This window comes from Primulina tabacum, chromosome 6 (assembly GCF_025594145.1).
Source record: "Primulina tabacum isolate GXHZ01 chromosome 6, ASM2559414v2, whole genome shotgun sequence".
Lineage (NCBI taxonomy): Eukaryota > Viridiplantae > Streptophyta > Magnoliopsida > Lamiales > Gesneriaceae > Primulina > Primulina tabacum.
This window is the reverse complement of record NC_134555.1, coordinates 35,654,407-35,674,486: the sequence shown is the minus strand read 5'-3', so window position 1 is coordinate 35,674,486 and position 20,080 is coordinate 35,654,407. Positions and strand designations below refer to the sequence as shown.

Here is a 20,080-nt window from a genome sequence, read left to right as displayed (position 1 = left end):
GGTTCAGACATTCCGAACTCCCTTCAGAACCTCTGATCTGCTTCAATGGTTTTAAACTATTATTCAGTGGTGCCGAACTAACTTATGAACAAACACTCTCATTTGCTTATATAATTAAACTTAATCATGTTTAACCATACTTTATTTAAAATGGAACTTGGGTCATTACATTCTCTCCCTCTTCTTGAAATATTTGTCCCCTAAATAAATTAGGCTAAAACATATTACAACTGAAATACACGTAGTACAAATTTAAAAAATTGCAGATAATGTGTATACATTATGTTTTCTATCTCCCAAGTTGCTTATTTCGTCCCTCGTTATTGCCACTAGACTAAGACGGGAAGAATACATTTTTCTTGAAACTTTTTTTCCTGTCCAGAATCTTGAGTGGTTGCCCCATGTTAGACATGTTATTTTCGAGTTGAGCTTTTGCCAGATGTAGAACATGTGACTCGTCGGCTACGTATCGCCTCAGCAAGGATATGTGGAACACAATGCGAATACTGGACATATACGGTGGTAGTGCTAAGATGAAGGCCAAATTCCCCATAGCTTCAAGGATTTCAAATGGACCAATTAGTCTTGGAGTCAAATTCTCTTGGGGTGTAAATCTTTTAACACATCTGAAAGGCAAAAATTTCATGAAAACTTTCTCGCCAGGTTAAAACTCTAGTGTTCGCTGCCTAGCATTCGCGTAACTAGCATGCAATCTTGTGCAGTATTCATTCTTTTCTTGTTCAGATTAACTTATCAACTTCTTTATGCACTATACTATGGCCCTTTTGCTTGTCGTTCACATACCTCGTCCTAAAAAAACTGGGTACGAAAACGTCTTCTATAGAACTCTTCAAATGATGCCAATGTTATGGTAACTGCTGTTGGTGCGCAAATTCTACAAGTGACAAATGCTCGTGCCATGTTGGCAAAAAAATCCATAGCACAATCTCTAAGCATATCCGCCAATGTTTGAATCATCCTCTCAGATTGTCCGTCTGTCTCTAAGATATATATTGTACTCAAGCTCAAAGTAGTCCCTAACACATTATGGAAACTACCCCAAAACCTTGAAGTGAAGCATGGACCTCATCATTAACTATTATGATTGGTACACTATGATATTTCAAGTTTTCTTGGATGTACAACCTTTTCATCCTATCAAAACTATAATCACGGTTGTACGAAATGAAATTTGCTGACATAGTGAGCTGATCCACAACAATCCAGATAGAGTCATAATTTATAGACGCCCGAGGAAAGTGGGTGTTGGAATATAATAAGTTTCAGAGTTTGACAAGTTAATCCATAACAGAACTGAAGAATCAAACTTATCGGACAATTCGAGAATCCTAACTGAATACTTCATTTGAACTGAACTGGAAAAACATTATCAACTAAAGTATTCATAATTGATAATGTCCAGTTGAACTGATCGGCTGATCAGTTGACTCTTAATTAGTTGGTCACGTCATTAGTTGAAGTATCAGCAGACTGACTGACAAATCGTACCAAAGCAGAACAGATGAATAAGAATAGAACACTCTGAATACCTCGTACTACTGTCAGATAAATAACTAGATGACGATTCAACGAACATTTGTCATTAACTGCATTCAATACGACCTTTGGGATCACAGACTAAATATAGCTGATCGAATCAGTTGAAGAAAGTTGGTGAAACACACGTTACAATCAAACCACAATCTTCAATCAGTTGCGATACTCTTCACACTATTTTCTCAGTTTACAAATCGCCCACTTAGCTCTAAATTCATTGCATTTATTCGTAGCATTCAGGCTACCAGTTAGATCATTTCAGTTTATTACTGTATAAGTGTTGATAGAATAAGAGTTTCAGTTTGGCAGTGTTTAAGACCAGCTGAAGTGGATTATTACAATATGTTGTAATATATCAAAGTATTTTAGTAAATTAGTGAAACGTCTGCAAGAAATTTTTTTTTTCAAGCTAATTTTCTAAAATTACATTTTTATGCATGCATGCAATAACAATAGAAAATTATACATTTTAAAATAAAAGTATTGAACTAACAGCAAAAAAAAAAACACCGCAGTTAAAAAATTAAAACAACCGTCAAACCCTAAACTATAGTTTAAAATTATTCAAAAATGAAACATGCGAAAATACTGACAACCATCAACATATAAAAGAAAGTGTGTGAAAATATTCATGCTCTCTCCTAACTCAAAACATAATGTGTGAAAAAGTATGGTCCTCAGGTTAGCGTGCACATATCCAACTCCGTCAATTCAATATTCGGCGCCTCCAATCTCCTCATCAATATGCTCACCTGCATCATTCACACCTAGTGAGTTTAAAAACTCAACACACCTGAATCGTTATAAAAAGTACATATACATAACATGCAAAAGCGAAAAGTACTGTAATCAACATACATTTCATGATCTTCAAAACATGAACGTAAATGTATAGTAACATAACATAACGTATCAAAACATGTCTACACATATCATCATATACGCGTTTATTTTCTTTATTTGAATTTTCGTTCATTAGTTGTGACTTTCGTATCAGCTCTATTTGTTGGATCTATCTGTGTATAACCGTGGTACCCGGCGATAGGGACATCAGCGACACTATTATCCATCTACTGAGCCTTGGCTTTACATGTCATTGTATTATCGTATTCGTATTAGTCACAACCAACTCACGTCCTTCAAAACATGTCATCATTTTCATCACTTATAAAAATCACGCATATACGTAAATTTTTCTTAAAATAAAGCATGCGACGTATTTTTCATAATTCCATAAGGCAACGTTTGGTTTGCTTGATTAGGTTAGTTTATTTTTTTTAAACCTACCTAATCACTCGTTTGGTACGTTTTTTATTTAACCATGTCAATCCCTCCTATGAATGATTAGGTTATATTAGGTAGGTTAAAATAATACCTCCTCACCCCCTAGGATTATTTATCCCACTCTTAATCCATCCTATTTTTCCAATTTTACCCTTCTCCTAAATCCAAACTCCCCACCACTTCCTTCCACCGACCGCCCACCGCCGCCAGCCTCCGCCGCCCGCCGCCGGCAACCGCCGACCTCCGCCGCTTCAGTCGCCGCCGCTTGTTCCGGCCGACCGCTGCCGCCTTTTCCGTCCGACCATCGCCAGCCGATTCCGGCCGACCACCGCCAGCCGCCGCTTCCGGCCGACCACCAACCTGCCGCCGACCGCCGGACCGGGCCGTCGCCGGAGTAAAGAAAAAAAAAGGGCAATTTCGTCATTTTATCAAAAAATTCAAAATTATCCCATACTTAAAAATCATACCAAACATAATACTATTTTACATCATATATTACATTTCTATCACAATCATTTTTTTTATCATTTACATACTAATCATTAGTTTATTTAATCCTTCCAACCAAACGTAACCTAAAGGTCATGTTCATGACAGCATATGCATTAAAAGTGTGTAATTTTTTGATCAGGGCGCTGCCAGGACTGCTAACTCAACCCGGATGCAAAATGAACATTTTGCCCATGGAAACCCTAATTGACCATTTTACCCATGGACCTCAAAATTTTGACTTGAAGCCAACCAAACTCCTAAAAACACCTCAAAATATATTTATAATCATTTGGTAGAGGTAAACTCGAGCCCATAAAATAAATTTTACAATTCGTTTTAAAACTTGGACCAGGGTCTCGGTTTTAACCCGAATCAACCCAAAACTTAATCAAACTTTCCCAAACTTAAGTCAATAATATATTACACTAATGGGCCCTTAATAATAATTAAAGGAGTAAAAAAGGGCTTTAGGCCCATTAAGCAATAAAATAAACCTGTCAAGCTCAATAACACTCAAAAAAATATTTCGTTTAGATATGTTTTTGAAAATATTTCCCGAACCCTCAAAAAGTCCACCGACTCGCTAAAATTTGCGTACCGGTTAAAAATATGATCCGACGAGTAAAAAATACTCAACCAAGACCCATTTTCAAAAAACACACTTAATTAAACCATATATTAAATAATTATAAATAATTATTTAATAAAACATTTTTCCTGATCATCTCCGATCACTGTTCCTCGTTTTAGCGCAAATACAACTTAGAGTTATAATGCATGAAACTTTAAATAAATCATGAACCAAGCCACATATTATGTAATAAAATAATTAAACACATATTTTAGTAAAACCCTAGATTGCTTACAGTCAAGTTACTAGTTCGAATTTCTTAGAAATTACAATTAGCCCAACTGGTACCAACACTTAAAGAATCTAGGTACTTAAGTTTGGAGGTCCTGGTTTCAAGTGTTGGGATAGGCGAACAAAATCACTTTCCATGAGTGAGATATTCTATGAGTGACGGTGCATGGCATGGGCTAAGCTCATGCTGGACCATCCTAACAACCCATGACCACTAGTGGTGCATGGATATGGGCCGAGGCCCATGTTGGCTCAGCCTAATGGTACATGATCATTACAATTACTATCCTCGCGATAGAAGGGGTGACGTAAGAGCATTTGAAGTGTCCGAACATCCATAAAAAATTTGTATTAATTCCAATTATTCTTTCAGTTTTACAATATATCATTCCTTCAGTATTCAATCTATATTTCAGTCTATTTTCGCACTATTATTAGTTGACTGATTTATATTGAAAAACAAGATTTTAGGATCAGTTCCTTAAAGAACTGATTCATATTTGGAAAAAGATTCAAAAATCATAAGTGTTTATACAACCCCATCCCCCCTTTTAAACACTTAAACTCCATTAATCGATCCTGTCAGTGGGTGACAAAATCCATCGTCACGTTCTCCCACTTCAATTCAAAAAATAAAAATTCTACAATAAACCAATTGTTCATTTATGCTCTGTCTTAAATTGCTCACAATCAAGGCACTGGAAGACATGCTAGTAGACACTTTTCATTTATGTCTTTCCACTAAACAGAATCTTCAAATCTCATGTTGTATGGGTTGATACTCAACTTATTGCGATGAGTTTGGGCAAGAATCCGGTCTCTTAGTGTAGTATCTTCTGGTAATACAAATTCTTCCAGATAGACACAACTTCCCATCTGGTTGAAAAGCAAATGTGGACCAACTGTCTCCGTTAGCCAATCTTTCTAATTTCTACAACTTAGAATCTGAAAACTGCATGTCTTGGATTCTCGTAAACAGTGGCAGCTTAGACAGAATGGAAGCAACTCTGTTACCTTCTTTTTATTTCTTGTATCTAAAGTGAAATCAAACAACAATCTTTAATCATGCTCGAAACATAACTGACTTGAAGAGCGTACAATCTCACCTTTTGACTAAGAGCATCTGCTATGAGATTCACTGATATTGGATGGTACTTGATTTCATAACCACGGTCTTTAAGCAAATCCATCTATCTACATTGGCACATGTTCAACTCTGCTGTAGTGAAGAGATATTTAAAACTCATGTGATCATAGCAGAGCTCGAATCACTCACTGTACATATAATACTTCTAAATCTTTAGTGCAAACACTACCACTGCCCGTGCTAGATTGTGCACCAGATAGTTCTCTTCTTGAACTTTCAACTGTTTGTAGTCACAGTAAATCACGTGCCCATTTTGTGTTAACACACACTCGGGCTCTTGTAAAGAAACATTGTCGTGGATAATAAATCCTCCTGATCCTGAAACCAATGCCAAAACTGATGATATCATCAGACATTGGCGTAATTCTTTGAAACTCACTTTGCAACCCGTTGTTCATTCCTATCGCACATTCTTGTAGGTCAACTGAATTAATGGTCTAGCAATCTAGGAGAATCCTGATATGAATCTCTGATAGTATCCTACAATACCAAGGAAATTACGCACCTCCTGAGTCGTATTCGGACATGGAAAAATAAGAAAAAAAAATTACCTTGATTGAGTCAACTTATATCCCGTTTTTTTATAATGATATGTCCCAGAAAGACAACTTTGTTAATCCAAAACTTGCACTTACTCAACTTGGTATACAACTTGTTAATCCTTAAGGTCTGCAACAAAATCCTTAATAATACGATTGTTCATCTAGGCTATGGAAATAAACCAAGATATCTTCAATAAAGACTACCACGAACATGTCAAGAAAATCCCGGAAAACTATGTTCATCAAGTCCATGAACACTTGTAGCACATTTTTCAACCCAAATGGAAGTTGTCTTTGGTATATCCACTTGCCTCACTTGCAGTAGATGATAGCCAGATCACAAGTCAATCTTGGGATACAATAACATCCCTTGAAACTAATCAAACAAGTTATATATGTGAGACATAAGATACCTATTTTCACTGTCACATGGTTCAACTGTATATAATAAATACAGAGCCTCATCAAACCATATTTCTTCTTTACGAAAAGAATTGGCACTCCCCACAGAGAAACTGTAACGTACCGTACTTTTCATACTTAAAATTTGCGGAAAAATTAAAAATTTTCTTAAATATAAACATCCATACAGTCGTCATCTCATCAATCATAAAAATATCCTTGAAATCATCCATCACCAAATAAATTTGCTAACAAAATACTTACTCAAACCTCTCTCATCACAACATAAAATCAGAGTATTTTAAACTTGCATAAAAATATTAAAATAACGTGGGCGGTCCTCGGGTCTAGCCTCCCGCTCAGTCCAAGCCTGCTCCTTGGTCCCCACCTCCTGTCTCCTCATAGACATCCTCACCTGCATCGATCAAGTCTAGTGAGTCTAAAGACTCAACACGTATAAACTGAGAATAGCAAGTAATACATAATAAAATCGCATGCAACTTTAAAATAGAATATACATACTTGAAGCTTGGATTTGAAATGAGCTTGAACTTGCATACATACATAGACGTGCCATAACTTGAAAGCTTTCATAAACATGCTTGCATACTTGATCATACTTAAATATACATGACTTCATTTTGCGTAGAGGCATGTTTTAAAGCAAGTGACCCATATATAATAAACGCCTTATCAGACAAACCACAATACTGGGCTGACAGGGACGTATCCACTGCCACATACATGAGATCCCCGTTCATGATTTAACGGGCTGGTTGGTCCCCGTTCATAATTTAACGCTTTCCAACCACGATCTAACCCGTTCATAATTTAACGGGGTGGAGAGGTCCTCGGTCACGTTCACCGACTTCCAAACCCATTCATAATTTGGTCACAAGACATTTAGCATACCTCAAAAACTTAAAATATTTTATTTTTGCACGTCAACATACTTGCTTGGCGTTGAGGGATCCGTTGGACTTCGACTGGGGCCGCTGCTGCACATACTAAAACGAAACTGCATACTTAACTTGCATAGCTTAGACGTACTCATCATGCTTACTCTCAAGTTCGATCATTTCTTAAGACATTCTAAATTTCCCCTGACTCGACCTTGATAATCCTTGCACTAAACCATGACATCAACCCCCAAAACAACCATTAAACTTTTCCCAAAACGTGAGTACACGGACCACGTGACCGGGTCCGTGTACGGGTCCGTCTAAGTGCGGTCGAAAGAATACTCGGAAAGAAGGAGGGGCACGGACCCCGTGCCCAGGTCCGGCTCCGGGTCCGTGTGGGTGCGGGGAAAAATTGTGGTGAAGAAAAGGGAAGGCACGGACCACGTACCCTAGTCCGTGTGGGGGTCCGTGTTCGCACGCAAATTTGACACTAATGAGAAAACAAAGGCACGGACCCGGACCCCGTGTAAGGGTCCGTGTACGGGTCCGGCTAGGCACTGATGGTCGAAACCTGCGTGAAGGACTTGACGTAATATTTCATTCTCCTCAACCAAACTCGATGGATGTGAGTCGACACCTCAAGAAACTTCCTAAAACACTAAGGCATTGTATCAAACTCAAGTAAACCATTAAAATTATTCCCAAGAGCAACAACAATCAACAACCCCGACACAATCTGAAATTGCCACCATTTGTTTTCCTACGACTCTTGGATCAACTTAGTGCCTATCGACACGAAACAAAACGTTAATAACCATCCCAACATCATAAACATTGTACCTATATGCAGCACTGATCATCCATCGATTCCCAACGAAGCCTGCAACATAAACTTCAAGAACGCATCAACATCACAATTTTCTGAAAAACGTAGTTTAAGCAGTCCCACGAAATATGCCATAACTCACTCAATTTTCATCCAAAAATTTCGAATTTTATATCAAATCGAAGGTATCAAAAAGTTCTACGTTTTTCTTGTTGAAAGTTTTCTCAAAATCTCGACCAAAAATTCGCAGTTTTAAGAAGAACAGTAAAAACGTGATTTAGATCTAAAAATTTTCCTTCACAATCGGTCCAATCAATTATCCGCTCAAACGATGAACATCATACATGAATTTTACGCATAAAATAACGCAACACATAATATGACATGATCGACGCAGCATAAGAGAGATTATACGTGCCTTTTGATGTTTAACGTTACCGAAACCACGACTCCGACGCGGAACGAGTGCGAGGATTTATCCGGGACGAACGTGACACTAATTTCTTGCAATAAAATCACTGAAATTTGCTGGAGAATATGGAGAGGGAGGGGGCGGCTGCTGTGTATCTTAGAACCCTAGGTTTTTTTCTCAAGAAAATGAGATGGAAGAATGTGTGTGTGCAAATGAAATATGTGTGTGTGACTTACATGAGTGGTGTGTGTAATAATGTGTGTGTGCGTGAGTTTAGTAAATTAGGGGAATATAATATGCTAAATTAACAATTAAAAATGCTAATTAAAAGATAATCCCCTCATTTACAAAATCCCCCAATTAAATAAAACACACAACCACTAAACTTCTAAAATTTTGAAGCTTCAAAATCACTTAATAAACAATTTAGGCTTTAAAAGGTTAAATACTAAATAAATTATTTAGAATGCCCCAAACCCAATTTAAAATGAAATACCGCATTTAAAATTTGCCAAACTCGTCACCGGTCTCTTTTCCTCGGTCCCGCATCGAATAATCGCCTAAAACATGAAACTTGAAAAACATTTTAATGTGCATCACATAAACATGAATAATTTAAAATAATGTATTTTCGTAAATCATGCATTGCTAAAATCAATTTAAATTTAGTTAAATGATTTAATAATTAAATAAATGCATGGGTTATACGTGTACTGAATTTGGGCACTACAGAAACACTCAGTTAGATGTAATATTTTTCGAGAAGATCTTGCAACTGCTGCTTTAATTATCAGATATTTGTGGGTGTCAATTTGTAGGGTTCCCTTTAACTAGCACAACTTTGTTGCTTCAAAAAAATGTGAAGACTCGGTGTGACGCCCAGAGACTCGAGATTGACACCGGCGTTGTTTAACAATCACACAATCGAAACAACAAGCCTTTGTAGCACAATGAAAATCGAAACCAGTTTATATATCATAATCTCAAATGAATTGACAATTGTATTTACAATACCGAAATAAAATAACACGACAGAGTTTAATGCGGAAACGTAAAATTGAATAACATGATAAACTTTAAACTTAATCTAAACTCTTGAACCATCACCATCCCCAGAATTGTTCGGACTCTTCTTCCTCGAGTTCTTCTTCGGGCTTATCTGGGAAGGGTTGTAAGGGGGGTGAGTTTTTGGGAATACTCAGCAAGTGGGGGAATATTGAGCACAATAAAACAACATGCATAAATTTCGAGATTTTCATGACTTGCATACATACTTCGTAACATGTATAATATTTACCAAGCACTGAGATTTATCTCATTTCTATGGTTTACTGACGTCAGTCCCTAATTTTTACTCCTCTAAGGGGGCGAGGTCGTATAGTGGTTATATCCCACACCGCGTAAGGGTACGTCATGGTTGGGATTCCCACCCATATACAGTCGACTCCTCACAGTGCTTACAACAGTATAACAATCGACAAAAGAAAAGGAGTAGAAAAGAATTGTACTCGACCGAAATTTTTATCCAAAAACCAAAAAATCACATATGCATAAACCGAAATTTTGAAATATAAGAACAGCCCACTTAAAGTGTTTGAATGCTAAAAAGACGTGGATGCTTGGCTTCGGGATTTTAGGTCGCTTCTCGCTCCTCGTCCGGGCAGCGCTTCGGCTTGATTTTTAGGCTAAGTTCGGGACGATTTTTGGGAAGAGTTTCGGCTAGGATGGATGCTGAAATTTTCGAAATTCAGCAAGGGATTTTGGGATTTCTATTGTGAGGAATGGCTAGGTACGGCGTGGTATTTATAGGGGAGGAGAAGAGAGTTAATTATGGCACTCCAATCATGCCCAAAATTGGCCTAAATCTCACATTTTTTACTCCAAAAATCCTTCCATGGTTGCTGATCTTCTACCAAATCGAGTTCCCCAAAATCCTAATCTAATGGCTCGAAAATGAGGTGCAAAGGAGGGGAGGATTTGCTTCCTTTCTTGTAGCATAAGCTTGCCTATAATCCAATATTTAGGCACTACAATAACTAGACAAAATATTTGGTGGGTGATTTTCGAAATTTGCTAGGATGTTTATGCTTTAGTCAATGTAATTTGTAATATATTCTAAATCTTGTATATTTACTTCCCCAAATTTTCGAAAATATGCATGTACAAGTGTATGGATTGATATATTGACCTCAAGGATTTTCCATATAAAATATTCTCCAATATACCTATCTTATTTTAATACAACAATAAAAAAGATCCTATACTCGTAATTTCCTTACAAATGTTTAATCATATGGTGGAAGGAAAAAAAATCGGTTCTCACATCCCTCCCTCCTTTTGAGAAGTTTCGTCCTCGAAACTGGAGTTGGCTTGGTCTCCAAATAGGTAGGGATATTCCTTTCGCCTCTTCTCTTCAACTTCCCAAGTTGCTTTTCGCTCTGTGTGGTTGGAACACTGTAACTTGACGTAGGGGATGATACGTCGTCTAAGAACTTGTTATTTGGTGTCCACAATTCTGATGGGGACTTCTTCGTATTTTACTTCTTCTCCCAAGTTCCCTTCGATCAAGAGCGGTTCTACCTCCAACACGTGACTCGGGTCTGGAATGTACCTTCTCAGTTGGGACACATGGAACACGTTGTGGATTCTTGACATGTTTGGTGGCAGTGTCAGTCTGCATGCTAGCGTGCCCATTTTTTCCAAGATTTCAAAGGGTCCAACATATCGAGGGTTCAGTTTCCCGGCCTTACTGAATCGAACAACTCCTCTCATAGGCGAGACTTTCACATAAGCATTCTCGCCCACGTTGAACTCTACAGGACTTCTTTTAAGATCTGCCCAGCTCTTATGTTGATCTTGAGCTGTCTTGAGCTTCTCCCGAACAATTTTAACCTTGTCCACGGTCATCTGTACTAGCTCGGGTCCCACCACGGCTTTTTCTCCAACTTCATCCCAATATAGTGGTGATCGACATTTTCTTCCATAAAAGGCTTCGTATAGAGCCATTCCAATGCTGCTGTGATAGCTGTTGTTGTAAGCAAACTCGATCAAGGGTAAATGAGTGCTCCAGTTGCTGCTGAATTCAAGGGCACATGCTCGTAGCATATCTTCTAAGGTTTGTATGGTCCTCTCAATTTGCCCATCGGTTTGAGGATGATAGGCCGTACTTAGGGTCACTTTCGTTCCCATGGCCTCTTGAAAGCTTTTCCAAAAGCGCGAGACGAACCTCGGGTCTCTATCAGATAAGATGCTCACTGGCACTCCATGCAGTCTCACGATGTTGTCCATGTACAGTGAAGCCAACTTGTCGAGATTGTAATTCATACAGACGGGTAGGAAGTGTGCAGTCTTGGTGAGTCTGTCCACGATAACCCATATACCGCCGTGGCTTTGCCTAGACTTCGGCAATCCTACCACAAAGTCCATGGAAATATGCTCCCATTTCCACTCAGGAATTTCCAGAGGTTGCAGTAATCCTCCAGGTCGCTGGTGTTCTGCTTTGACCTGCTGACATATCTGACATCTGGAGACGAATTCAGCTACATTTCTTTTCATGCCATTCCATCAGAAATTATTCTTGAGGTCCCTGTACATTTTCGTACTGCCTGGATGGACTGAGAATTTTGACTTGTGCGCCTCTGCCATTATCTCTTGGCGAAGGTTATCACTGTCGGGCACACACAGTCTTCCTTTCGTCCAGAAGATTCATTTGTCATCAATCTGATGATTCTGAGACTTCCCTTCTCTGAATTGCTCCTTAAGTTTAGTCAGTACCGGGTCTCTATCTTGGTTTAACTTGACGGTCTCCTGCAGACATGGTTGGGGCGAGAGGGGAGCTAGAGTCACCTTGCTTGGGCCCTTCCGACTTAGCGCATCAGTCACTTTGTTTGCTTTACCCGGATGGTAGCTTATGGTCAAGTCATAGTCCTACAAAAGTTCGATCCATCGTCTTTGCCTCATATTCAGCTCTTTTTGGGTGAACAAGTACTTGAGGCTCTGATGGTCAGTGAAAATTTCACATTTAGCACAATAGAGGTAGTGTCTCCAAATCTTTAAGGCGAAGACAACCGCTGCCAGCTCCAGATCATGAGTACGGTAGTTCTGCTCGTGCGGTTTCAATTGCCTTGATGCGTAGGCAATCACTCTTCCTTTTTGCATTAGTACGCGGCGTCATTGTAAATAGTGAAATCTTTATTCTCTGCGGGCAGGATCAACACTGGCGTTGACGCGAGTTTCTCTTTCAATGTCTGGAAACTCTTCTCGCAATCCTCACTCCAAATGAATTTAGAATTCCTCTGTGTGAGCTTCCTCAGTGGCACGGCTATCGAGGAGAACCCTTCGACGAACTTCCGGTAGTAACCTGCCAATCCAAGAAAGGTTATGATGTAGGTGGCATTCTTAGGTCTCGGCCACTCAGTAATTGCCTCTACTTTCCTTGGATCCATTGACACTCCTTCTTTCGATATCACGTGTCCTAGAAATGACACACTCCTTAGCCAGAATTCACACTTGCTAAACTTAGCGTAGAGCTTATTCTCTCTTAAGGTTTGCAGAGCAAGGTGAAGGTGCTCTTCATGGCTCGCCTCGTCAGGAGAATAGACGAGGATATCGATAAATAACACTATGAACTGATCCAGAAAATGGCTTGAATACCCTGTTCATCAGGTCCATAAATGCTGCCGGTACGTTGGTCAGACCAAAAGGCATCACTGTGAATTCATAATGTCCATATCTGGTTTGAAAGGCTGTTTTGGGGATATCTTCAGCCCTGACCTTCAACTAGTGGTAACCTGTCCTCAGATCCAGTTTAGAAAAGACGACGGCTCCTTTAAGCTGATCAAACAAATCGTCTATCCGAGGTAGAGGGTACATGTTCTTGATTGTGATCTTGTTCAGTTCTCTATAATCGATGCGTAATCTCATACTCCCGTCTTTCTTCTTCACGAAGAGTACTGGAGCTCCTTAAGGGGACACACTCGGTCGAATTTGCCTCTTATCTAGCAATTCTTGGAGTTGTTCTTTTAGCTCCTTGAGTTCGGCTGGTGCCATTCTGTAAGGTTCCTTAGAGATTGGTGCAGCACCGGGAACCAGATTGATCTCGAACTCCACTTCGTGGTTCGAGACCGTCCCCGAGAGTCCTTCTGGAAAAACATCTGGGAACTCTCTCACTATCGGGATGTCCTCCAGTTTCAGCTCAACTTCTTCTTTTATTTCACTGACCATTGTATTCTCCGGATTTCATGGCTCTCCAAGCTTGAGATGTGGAAAGTAGTGACTTTCTTTCCTTGGATTTACCTTGGTACACGACTTCCTCTTGATCCGGAGTTATGAGTTGGACTTTCTTCCCTTTATAATCTATTATCGCATTGTTCTTGACTAACCAATCCATCCCTAAGATGATGTCGAAATCGACCATGATCAACTGTATCAAGTCGGCACTAAAAGTCTGATCACTAATATTGATTTTACAATTTCTGTAAATTTCGTGAGTTTCAATGGCCCTACTTGTAGGTGTGGCTATTCGAAACGGTTCAGCTAGATTCTCGGGCTTATGTCCTAACTTCTTAGCAAATCTTTTAGACATAAAGGAATGGGTAGCACCACAGTCAAATAATGCATAAGCAGGCACTTGCTGAATAAGTATGGTACCTGATACGACTTCATTGGCGTCGTCTGCCTCCTCCTGAGTCATGGCAAAGATCCTGGCGTTAGGTTTGTCCTCCTTTGGCTAGGTTCTGCTCCCACGTTTGGCCCAGTTTCTCTGTTCGGCCCTGCTGATCGGTTGGCGGTGGTAGGACACTCTTTAATTCTGTGCCCCGATTTTCCACACCCAAAGCATACACCGCTGGCCCTTCGGCATTCCCCGGCGTGTTTGAAGCCACAAGTTGGACATTGCTTGAGTCCTTGATAGTTAATGGCGGGGGATTGCCCTGAGAGAGGTCCACTTGACTGATTGGGCCTCTTGAACATTGGTTTTCCCTGAGAAGGTTGGCCGCTAGGGGGTCTCTTGTTCCTGTTTTCCCCTTCTCTTCGATGAATGTCAGCTTCGGCTCGGATAGCCACGCCCATCAGGTCTGAAAAGTTGGCAGGTTGGTAGACTGCTAGAGCTGATTGGATTGTACTGTTCAACCCCTTCTTAAAGCGGTGCAATTTCAGAACTTCATCCGCCATGATTGCTGGAGCATATGATCCAAGGGCATTGAACTGGGAGGTGTACTCCACAACTGACATGTCTGGAGCTTGACTGAAATTTTCAAACTCACTCAGTTTCTGCAGTCTGACCTCAGCCGGATAATATTGTTTCAGAAAAGCTTCTCTAAAATGCTGCCACGTGATTGGTCCTGCAGCTATCATGGCTGGCGAGATTGCTTTCCACCACTTGCCTGCTTTATCCTCCAGGAAAGGCACTATCACGTCCACTTTCAGAGCTTCGGGGACTTCCAACAGTCGTAGCTGAGTCACCACACTTTTCAGCCTGCTCTGTCTAATTTTGGGGTTGGCACCCCCACTGAGGGTTGGAAACCTGTTCTTGTGGAGTGATTCATAATGGAACTTGACTCCGTGCTATGGTGGAGGTGGTGGTGGTTGATTGGCGTTCGGGTTCACTAACCCTTGCAGTGTCGTTGCCACGATCGTGGCTATGGCCATCAAGGTTGGCCTGGTTAAGACTGAACCCAGGTGGTGGTCCATTGTCCTATTCGTTGGCATTGTTGTTGCTAGCATAACCGGGGTTGCGGGTTTGTCTTGGAGGTCTACCGACCATTTTCTACAATTTTTTTAAACGTTTCTAAGAATTTGCTGAGCATAACGACATGTTTGAATAAATAAGTTATGCTGGAACAACTGAGATTAATAAATAATCATAACTTTATAAATTTTCGAATGTAGATGAACAACTGAATGGAACAAATAGTACTGAACGAAAACCAATCGTACTGAATGAAATAATATAGCGACAATGATAAAAATAAACTCCTAGTAATAAAAGAAGGTCGCTAAGACACTCTAGTCATCTATCTCTCCATCCCCTACTGCTGCCATAGGCTCATCTATCTCTATCGGCTCCTCCTCTGGCTCTTCCTCTTGCAGTATCTCCACCATATGGGTGAGTTGGGCGTTCTCTTCCATGAGGTGCACCACTTGTGCCTTAAGTCCCTGTATCTCCGGATCAGCCACGTCCATCTAGTCATTCCATTGCTGTTGATACTGCAGATGATAATGTTTCTTTTGCTTGATTTGGCCTTTCAGAGTTTCTACTTCCTGGGTCAGACGTTGGTTCACATACACAAGGCTGTTCATGGCGTCACCTGAATTCTCCAGTCTCCTCTTACCTTTGGCATTCTGCTGTTTCTCTTCCTCTAGCTCCTTGAGATAACGCTCTGTATCCTCTCGTAACTTTCCGTGTTGATACTTGCACTATTCTATGACATCTCTTAGGTCCATGTTATCACCTCTAACTAGCTCACTCTAATAGATAGACTAGTTAAGGCGGACACGAATCTCCTCTTTCTCAGCGGCTAAAGTCTCGACCTCCCTCTTCCTCTCACTCAGTCTGGCTCTAAGTCGCTGAATCTGACGGGACTGATAGTGAAGGGCAAGCTCCTTCAGACGAATGGCAGCTTGGGCACGGGTGTGGGGTCACATGGAAGTAGATGGAGCAATTTCCTGAAATCAAAAATGGAAATGCTCATAATCGGAAATAGACAATATATAACAAGGGACAATATGCAATATATATGAAATTTTCGAAAATTACATAAATAATTTTTTTTCCAAAAATGGAAAGTTTGGAATTAGACATATGGGTTCAAAGCATATGTCGAGAGGATTCCAGAACAATCGACAGAATCAAATTCGGAATTTCCTATGAGAAGTTATAGGGTCTACGAATATTTCCTAAAACGGCAAAAACAACGTTTCGGAGGCCAAAACGAAGGAATTTCGCGATTTCAGCCCCTACCAAACGACAAAGTCGTGATTTCCACTCGTTGGGCCGTTTCGGAGGGGGTAGCATCATACTTACTCAAAAATCTCACCGAATTTTTTTTTTGTAAAATTTTTCTCATTTTTCACCAACCGGATTATGAACCTGGCGGCTCTGATACCACTTAAATGTCACGCCCCGAGACTCAGGATTGACACAGGCGTTGTTTAACAATCACACAATCGAAACAACAAGCCTTTGTAGCACAGTGTAAACCGAAACCAGTTTATATATCATAATCTCAAATGAATTGACAATTGTCTTTACAATACTGAAATAAAATAACACGACAGAGTTTAATGCGGAAACGTAAAATTGAATATCATGATAAACTTTAAACTTAATCTAAACTCTTGAATCATCACAATCCCCAGAATTGTTCGAACTCTTCTTACTCGAGTTCTTCTTCGGGCTTATCTGGAAAGGGTTGTAAGAGGGGTGAGTATTTGGGAATACTTAGCAAGTGGGGGAATATCGAGCACAATAAAACAACATGCATAAATTTCGAGATTTTCATGACTTGCATACATACTTCGTAACATGCATAATATTTATCAAGCACTGAGATTTATCTATTTTCTATGCTTTACTGACGTCAGTCCCTAATTTTTACTTGTCTAAGGGGGCAAGGCCGTATAGCGGTTATATCCCCCACCGCGTAAGGGTACGTCATGGTTGGATTCCCATCCATATACAGTCGACTCCTCACAGTGCTTAAAACAGTATGACAATTGACACAAGAAAAGTAGTAGAAAAAAATTGTACTCGTCCGAAATTTTTATCCAAAAACCGAAAAATCACATATGCATAAGCCGAAATTTTGAAATTTAAGAACAGGCCACTTACAGTGTTTGACTGCTAAAAAGACGTGGATGCTTGGCTTCGGGATTTTAGGTCGCTTCTCGCTCCTCGTCCGGACAGTGCTTCGGCTCGATTTTTAGGCTGACTTCGGGACGATTTTCGGGCAGAGTTTCGGCTAGGATGGCTGCTGGAATTTTCGAAATTTAGAAAGGGATTTTCGGATTTCTAGTGTGAGGAATGGCTAGGTATGGCGTGGTATTTATAGGGGAGGAGAAGGAAGTTAATTATGGCACTCCAATCATGCCCAAAATTGGCCTAAATCTCACATTTTTTGCTCCAAAAATGATATGAATCCACGTACGTAAGAAAAGCAAACACGATTAAATGTGAATCGCGCCCTCAAATTCAATAACGAACAAGGACTATTTTTGTGTCCCGATCTTTTGATTCAAATAAGACGTGATTTTCACCCCTAAACTATGTGGTTTAGTAATAAAGAATCATAATGAAACAGTTGAAAGATCAAACAAACCTTTGAAGAACCTGTCCTTGACAATCCGTATGAGATCAACCGACAAATGCCACAAAGTAAAACTTTGATAAATTTGATTTTTGATTTACAAATCAAAGCCTTGAAAGATTGAGAGAAAATCTCAAAAGTTAATAAACTATCAATAATAATTTCTTAATAATGTTAAAATTTCGTTCATCCACCTTTACATATCAAAAAGATGCCAATATCTAGTTGCCAAAATAATATAACCCTAAACTAGGAAAGTTCTGCGCCGCGTGCATATGCGCACCCCAACTCGCGCATATGCGCGTAAGTCTTTGCCTATGTCGTGCATATGCGCGCCCTAGTCCGGCGCATATGCGCGAAGTCCTCTGTTAAAATCTTTTGTGTCCAGTACCTCTCGCGCATATGCGCGCCCCTTCTCGGCGCATGTGCGCGAGCTTACGTATATGCGCGCCTTGTCTTCGCGCAAGTGCGCGAGATCTTCTATCCAGATTTGCGCTCCGTTTTGCATGGATGCTTGAATAATGTTCATATGATTCCCATGCATCACGAATCTTTCATCACTCTGTACCTCTCTTGTAACTCCATCTTCTTTGCTCATAAGCCCATTCAATGCTTCTTTGAACTTCTTCAGACGTCCCCTCGTGATTGGTCCCTCCAGCAACTCTAAAGGGTCCCATACTTTCCTTGGGGCTTGACCAACCATGTTCGCATCATCCTCCCCTTCTTGAAAAGGATTTGTCCTCAAATCTTGTTCATCACCTACATCAAACAACGACAAATCACTAACATTGAAACTGGAACTCACATTGTACTCACCTGGTAGGTCGAGTTTGTAGGCGTCGTCATTGATTTTTTCTAGAATTTGAAATGGCCCATCGCCTCTAGGTAATAGTTTTGAACGTATCTTCGCGGGAAACCTTTCCTTCCTCAAGTGTAGCCATACCCAATCACCCTTTTCAAACACCACCTTCTTCTTCCCCTTGTTGACTTGCTTGGTGTATTGCTCATTCTTCTTTTATATGTTGGCCTTGACCTTCTTATGCAAACTCCTAACAAATTCAGCCTTCTTCTTGCCATCCATGTTTAACCTTTCACTCACGGGTAAATACATCAAATCCAACGGAGTTAAAGGATTAAAACCATACACAATCTCAAATGGCGAATAACTAGTAGTAGAATGCATACAACGATTATAAGCAAACTCAACAAATGGCAAACAATCTTCCCAATTCTTTAAGTTCTTCTTAAGTATAGCACGCAAAAGTGTTCCTAAAGTTCTATTAACAACTTCAGTTTGTCCATCCGTTTGAGGATGACAAGTAGTAGAAAACAACAATTTTGTGCCAAGTTTAGCCCATAACGTTTTCCAGAAATAACTCAGAAACTTAACATCACGATCAGAAACAATAGTCATAGGCATGCCATGCAACATAACGACTTCTCTAAAGAACAGATCCGCAATGTTAGATGCATCATCAGTTTTGTGACAAGCAATAAAATGTGCCATCTTCGAAAATCTATCAACAACAAAAAATATTGAATCCCTCCCCTTCTTTGTCCTAGGCAACCCCAAAAAAAAGTCCATAGAGATATCAACCCAAGGTTCACTAGGAACGAGAAGTGGTGTATACAATCCATGTGGTTGTGTTCTAGACTTAGCTTGCCTACAAGTTATGGACTTTTCACACACACGCTCAACATCACGCTTCATATGTGGCCAATAGAAATGTTCATGCAATGCACTTAAAGTTTTAGCCACACCAAAATGTCCCATCAAACCACCCCCATGTGCCTCCCTAACAAGTAATTCCCGAATGGATGATCTAGGGATGCATAACCTATCTTCTTTAAACAAGAAACCTTTATGCAAATAGAATTTTTCATGTAGACCATGCATACAAGTTTCAAACACATTCTTAAAATCCGCATCTAGCACATAAAACTCTTTTACATGCTCAAACCCCAAAACTTTTAACTCCAAGGTAAAGAGATTAGTACGTACCTCCGGGATAGTGCGTCGGCCACTACATTTTCCTTACCTTGTTTGTACTTGATTATGTAGGGGAAGGTTTCCACAAAAGCCACCCACTTGGCATGTCTCTTGTTCAGCTTCTGATGTCCCTTAAGGTGCTTTAAAGATTCATGATCTGTATGAATCACAAACTCCCTAGGCCTCAAGTAGTGCTGCCACGTCTCTAGCGTCCTCACAAGTGCGTACAACTCCTTGTCGTACGTAGGATAGTTAAGCGCTACTCCATTAAGTTTCTCACTGAAGTAAGCCAACGGCCGTCCTCCTTGCATCAACACGCCACCAATACCTACACCTGAAGCATCACATTCAATTTCAAA

The 20,080-nt window shown here is 40.0% G+C and overlaps 1 protein-coding gene across 1 annotated transcript; it reads right to left on the bottom strand.

Moving 5' to 3' along the window:
- Positions 1–14,114: 14,114 nt before the first annotated feature.
- Positions 14,115–15,116, bottom strand: LOC142550206 (uncharacterized). Its single transcript, XM_075659444.1, has 2 exons — positions 15,037–15,116; positions 14,115–14,949 (listed from the first exon to the last, which is right to left on the bottom strand). The coding sequence occupies exons 1-2, from the start codon at positions 15,114–15,116 to the stop codon at positions 14,115–14,117; spliced, it is 915 nt and encodes a 304-aa protein (XP_075515559.1).
- Positions 15,117–20,080: the final 4,964 nt, after the last annotated feature.

Bases quoted from the DNA above. Each gene is read 5' to 3' on its own strand.
- LOC142550206 (XM_075659444.1), bottom strand. From the start codon at position 15,116: ATGGACCACCACCTGGGTTCAGTCTTAACCAGGCCAACCTTGATGGCC. The intron at 14,950-15,036 runs GTTAGTGAACCC...CCACAAGAACAG, and splicing joins GTGGCAACGACACTGCAAGG to GTTTCCAACCCTCAGTGGGG.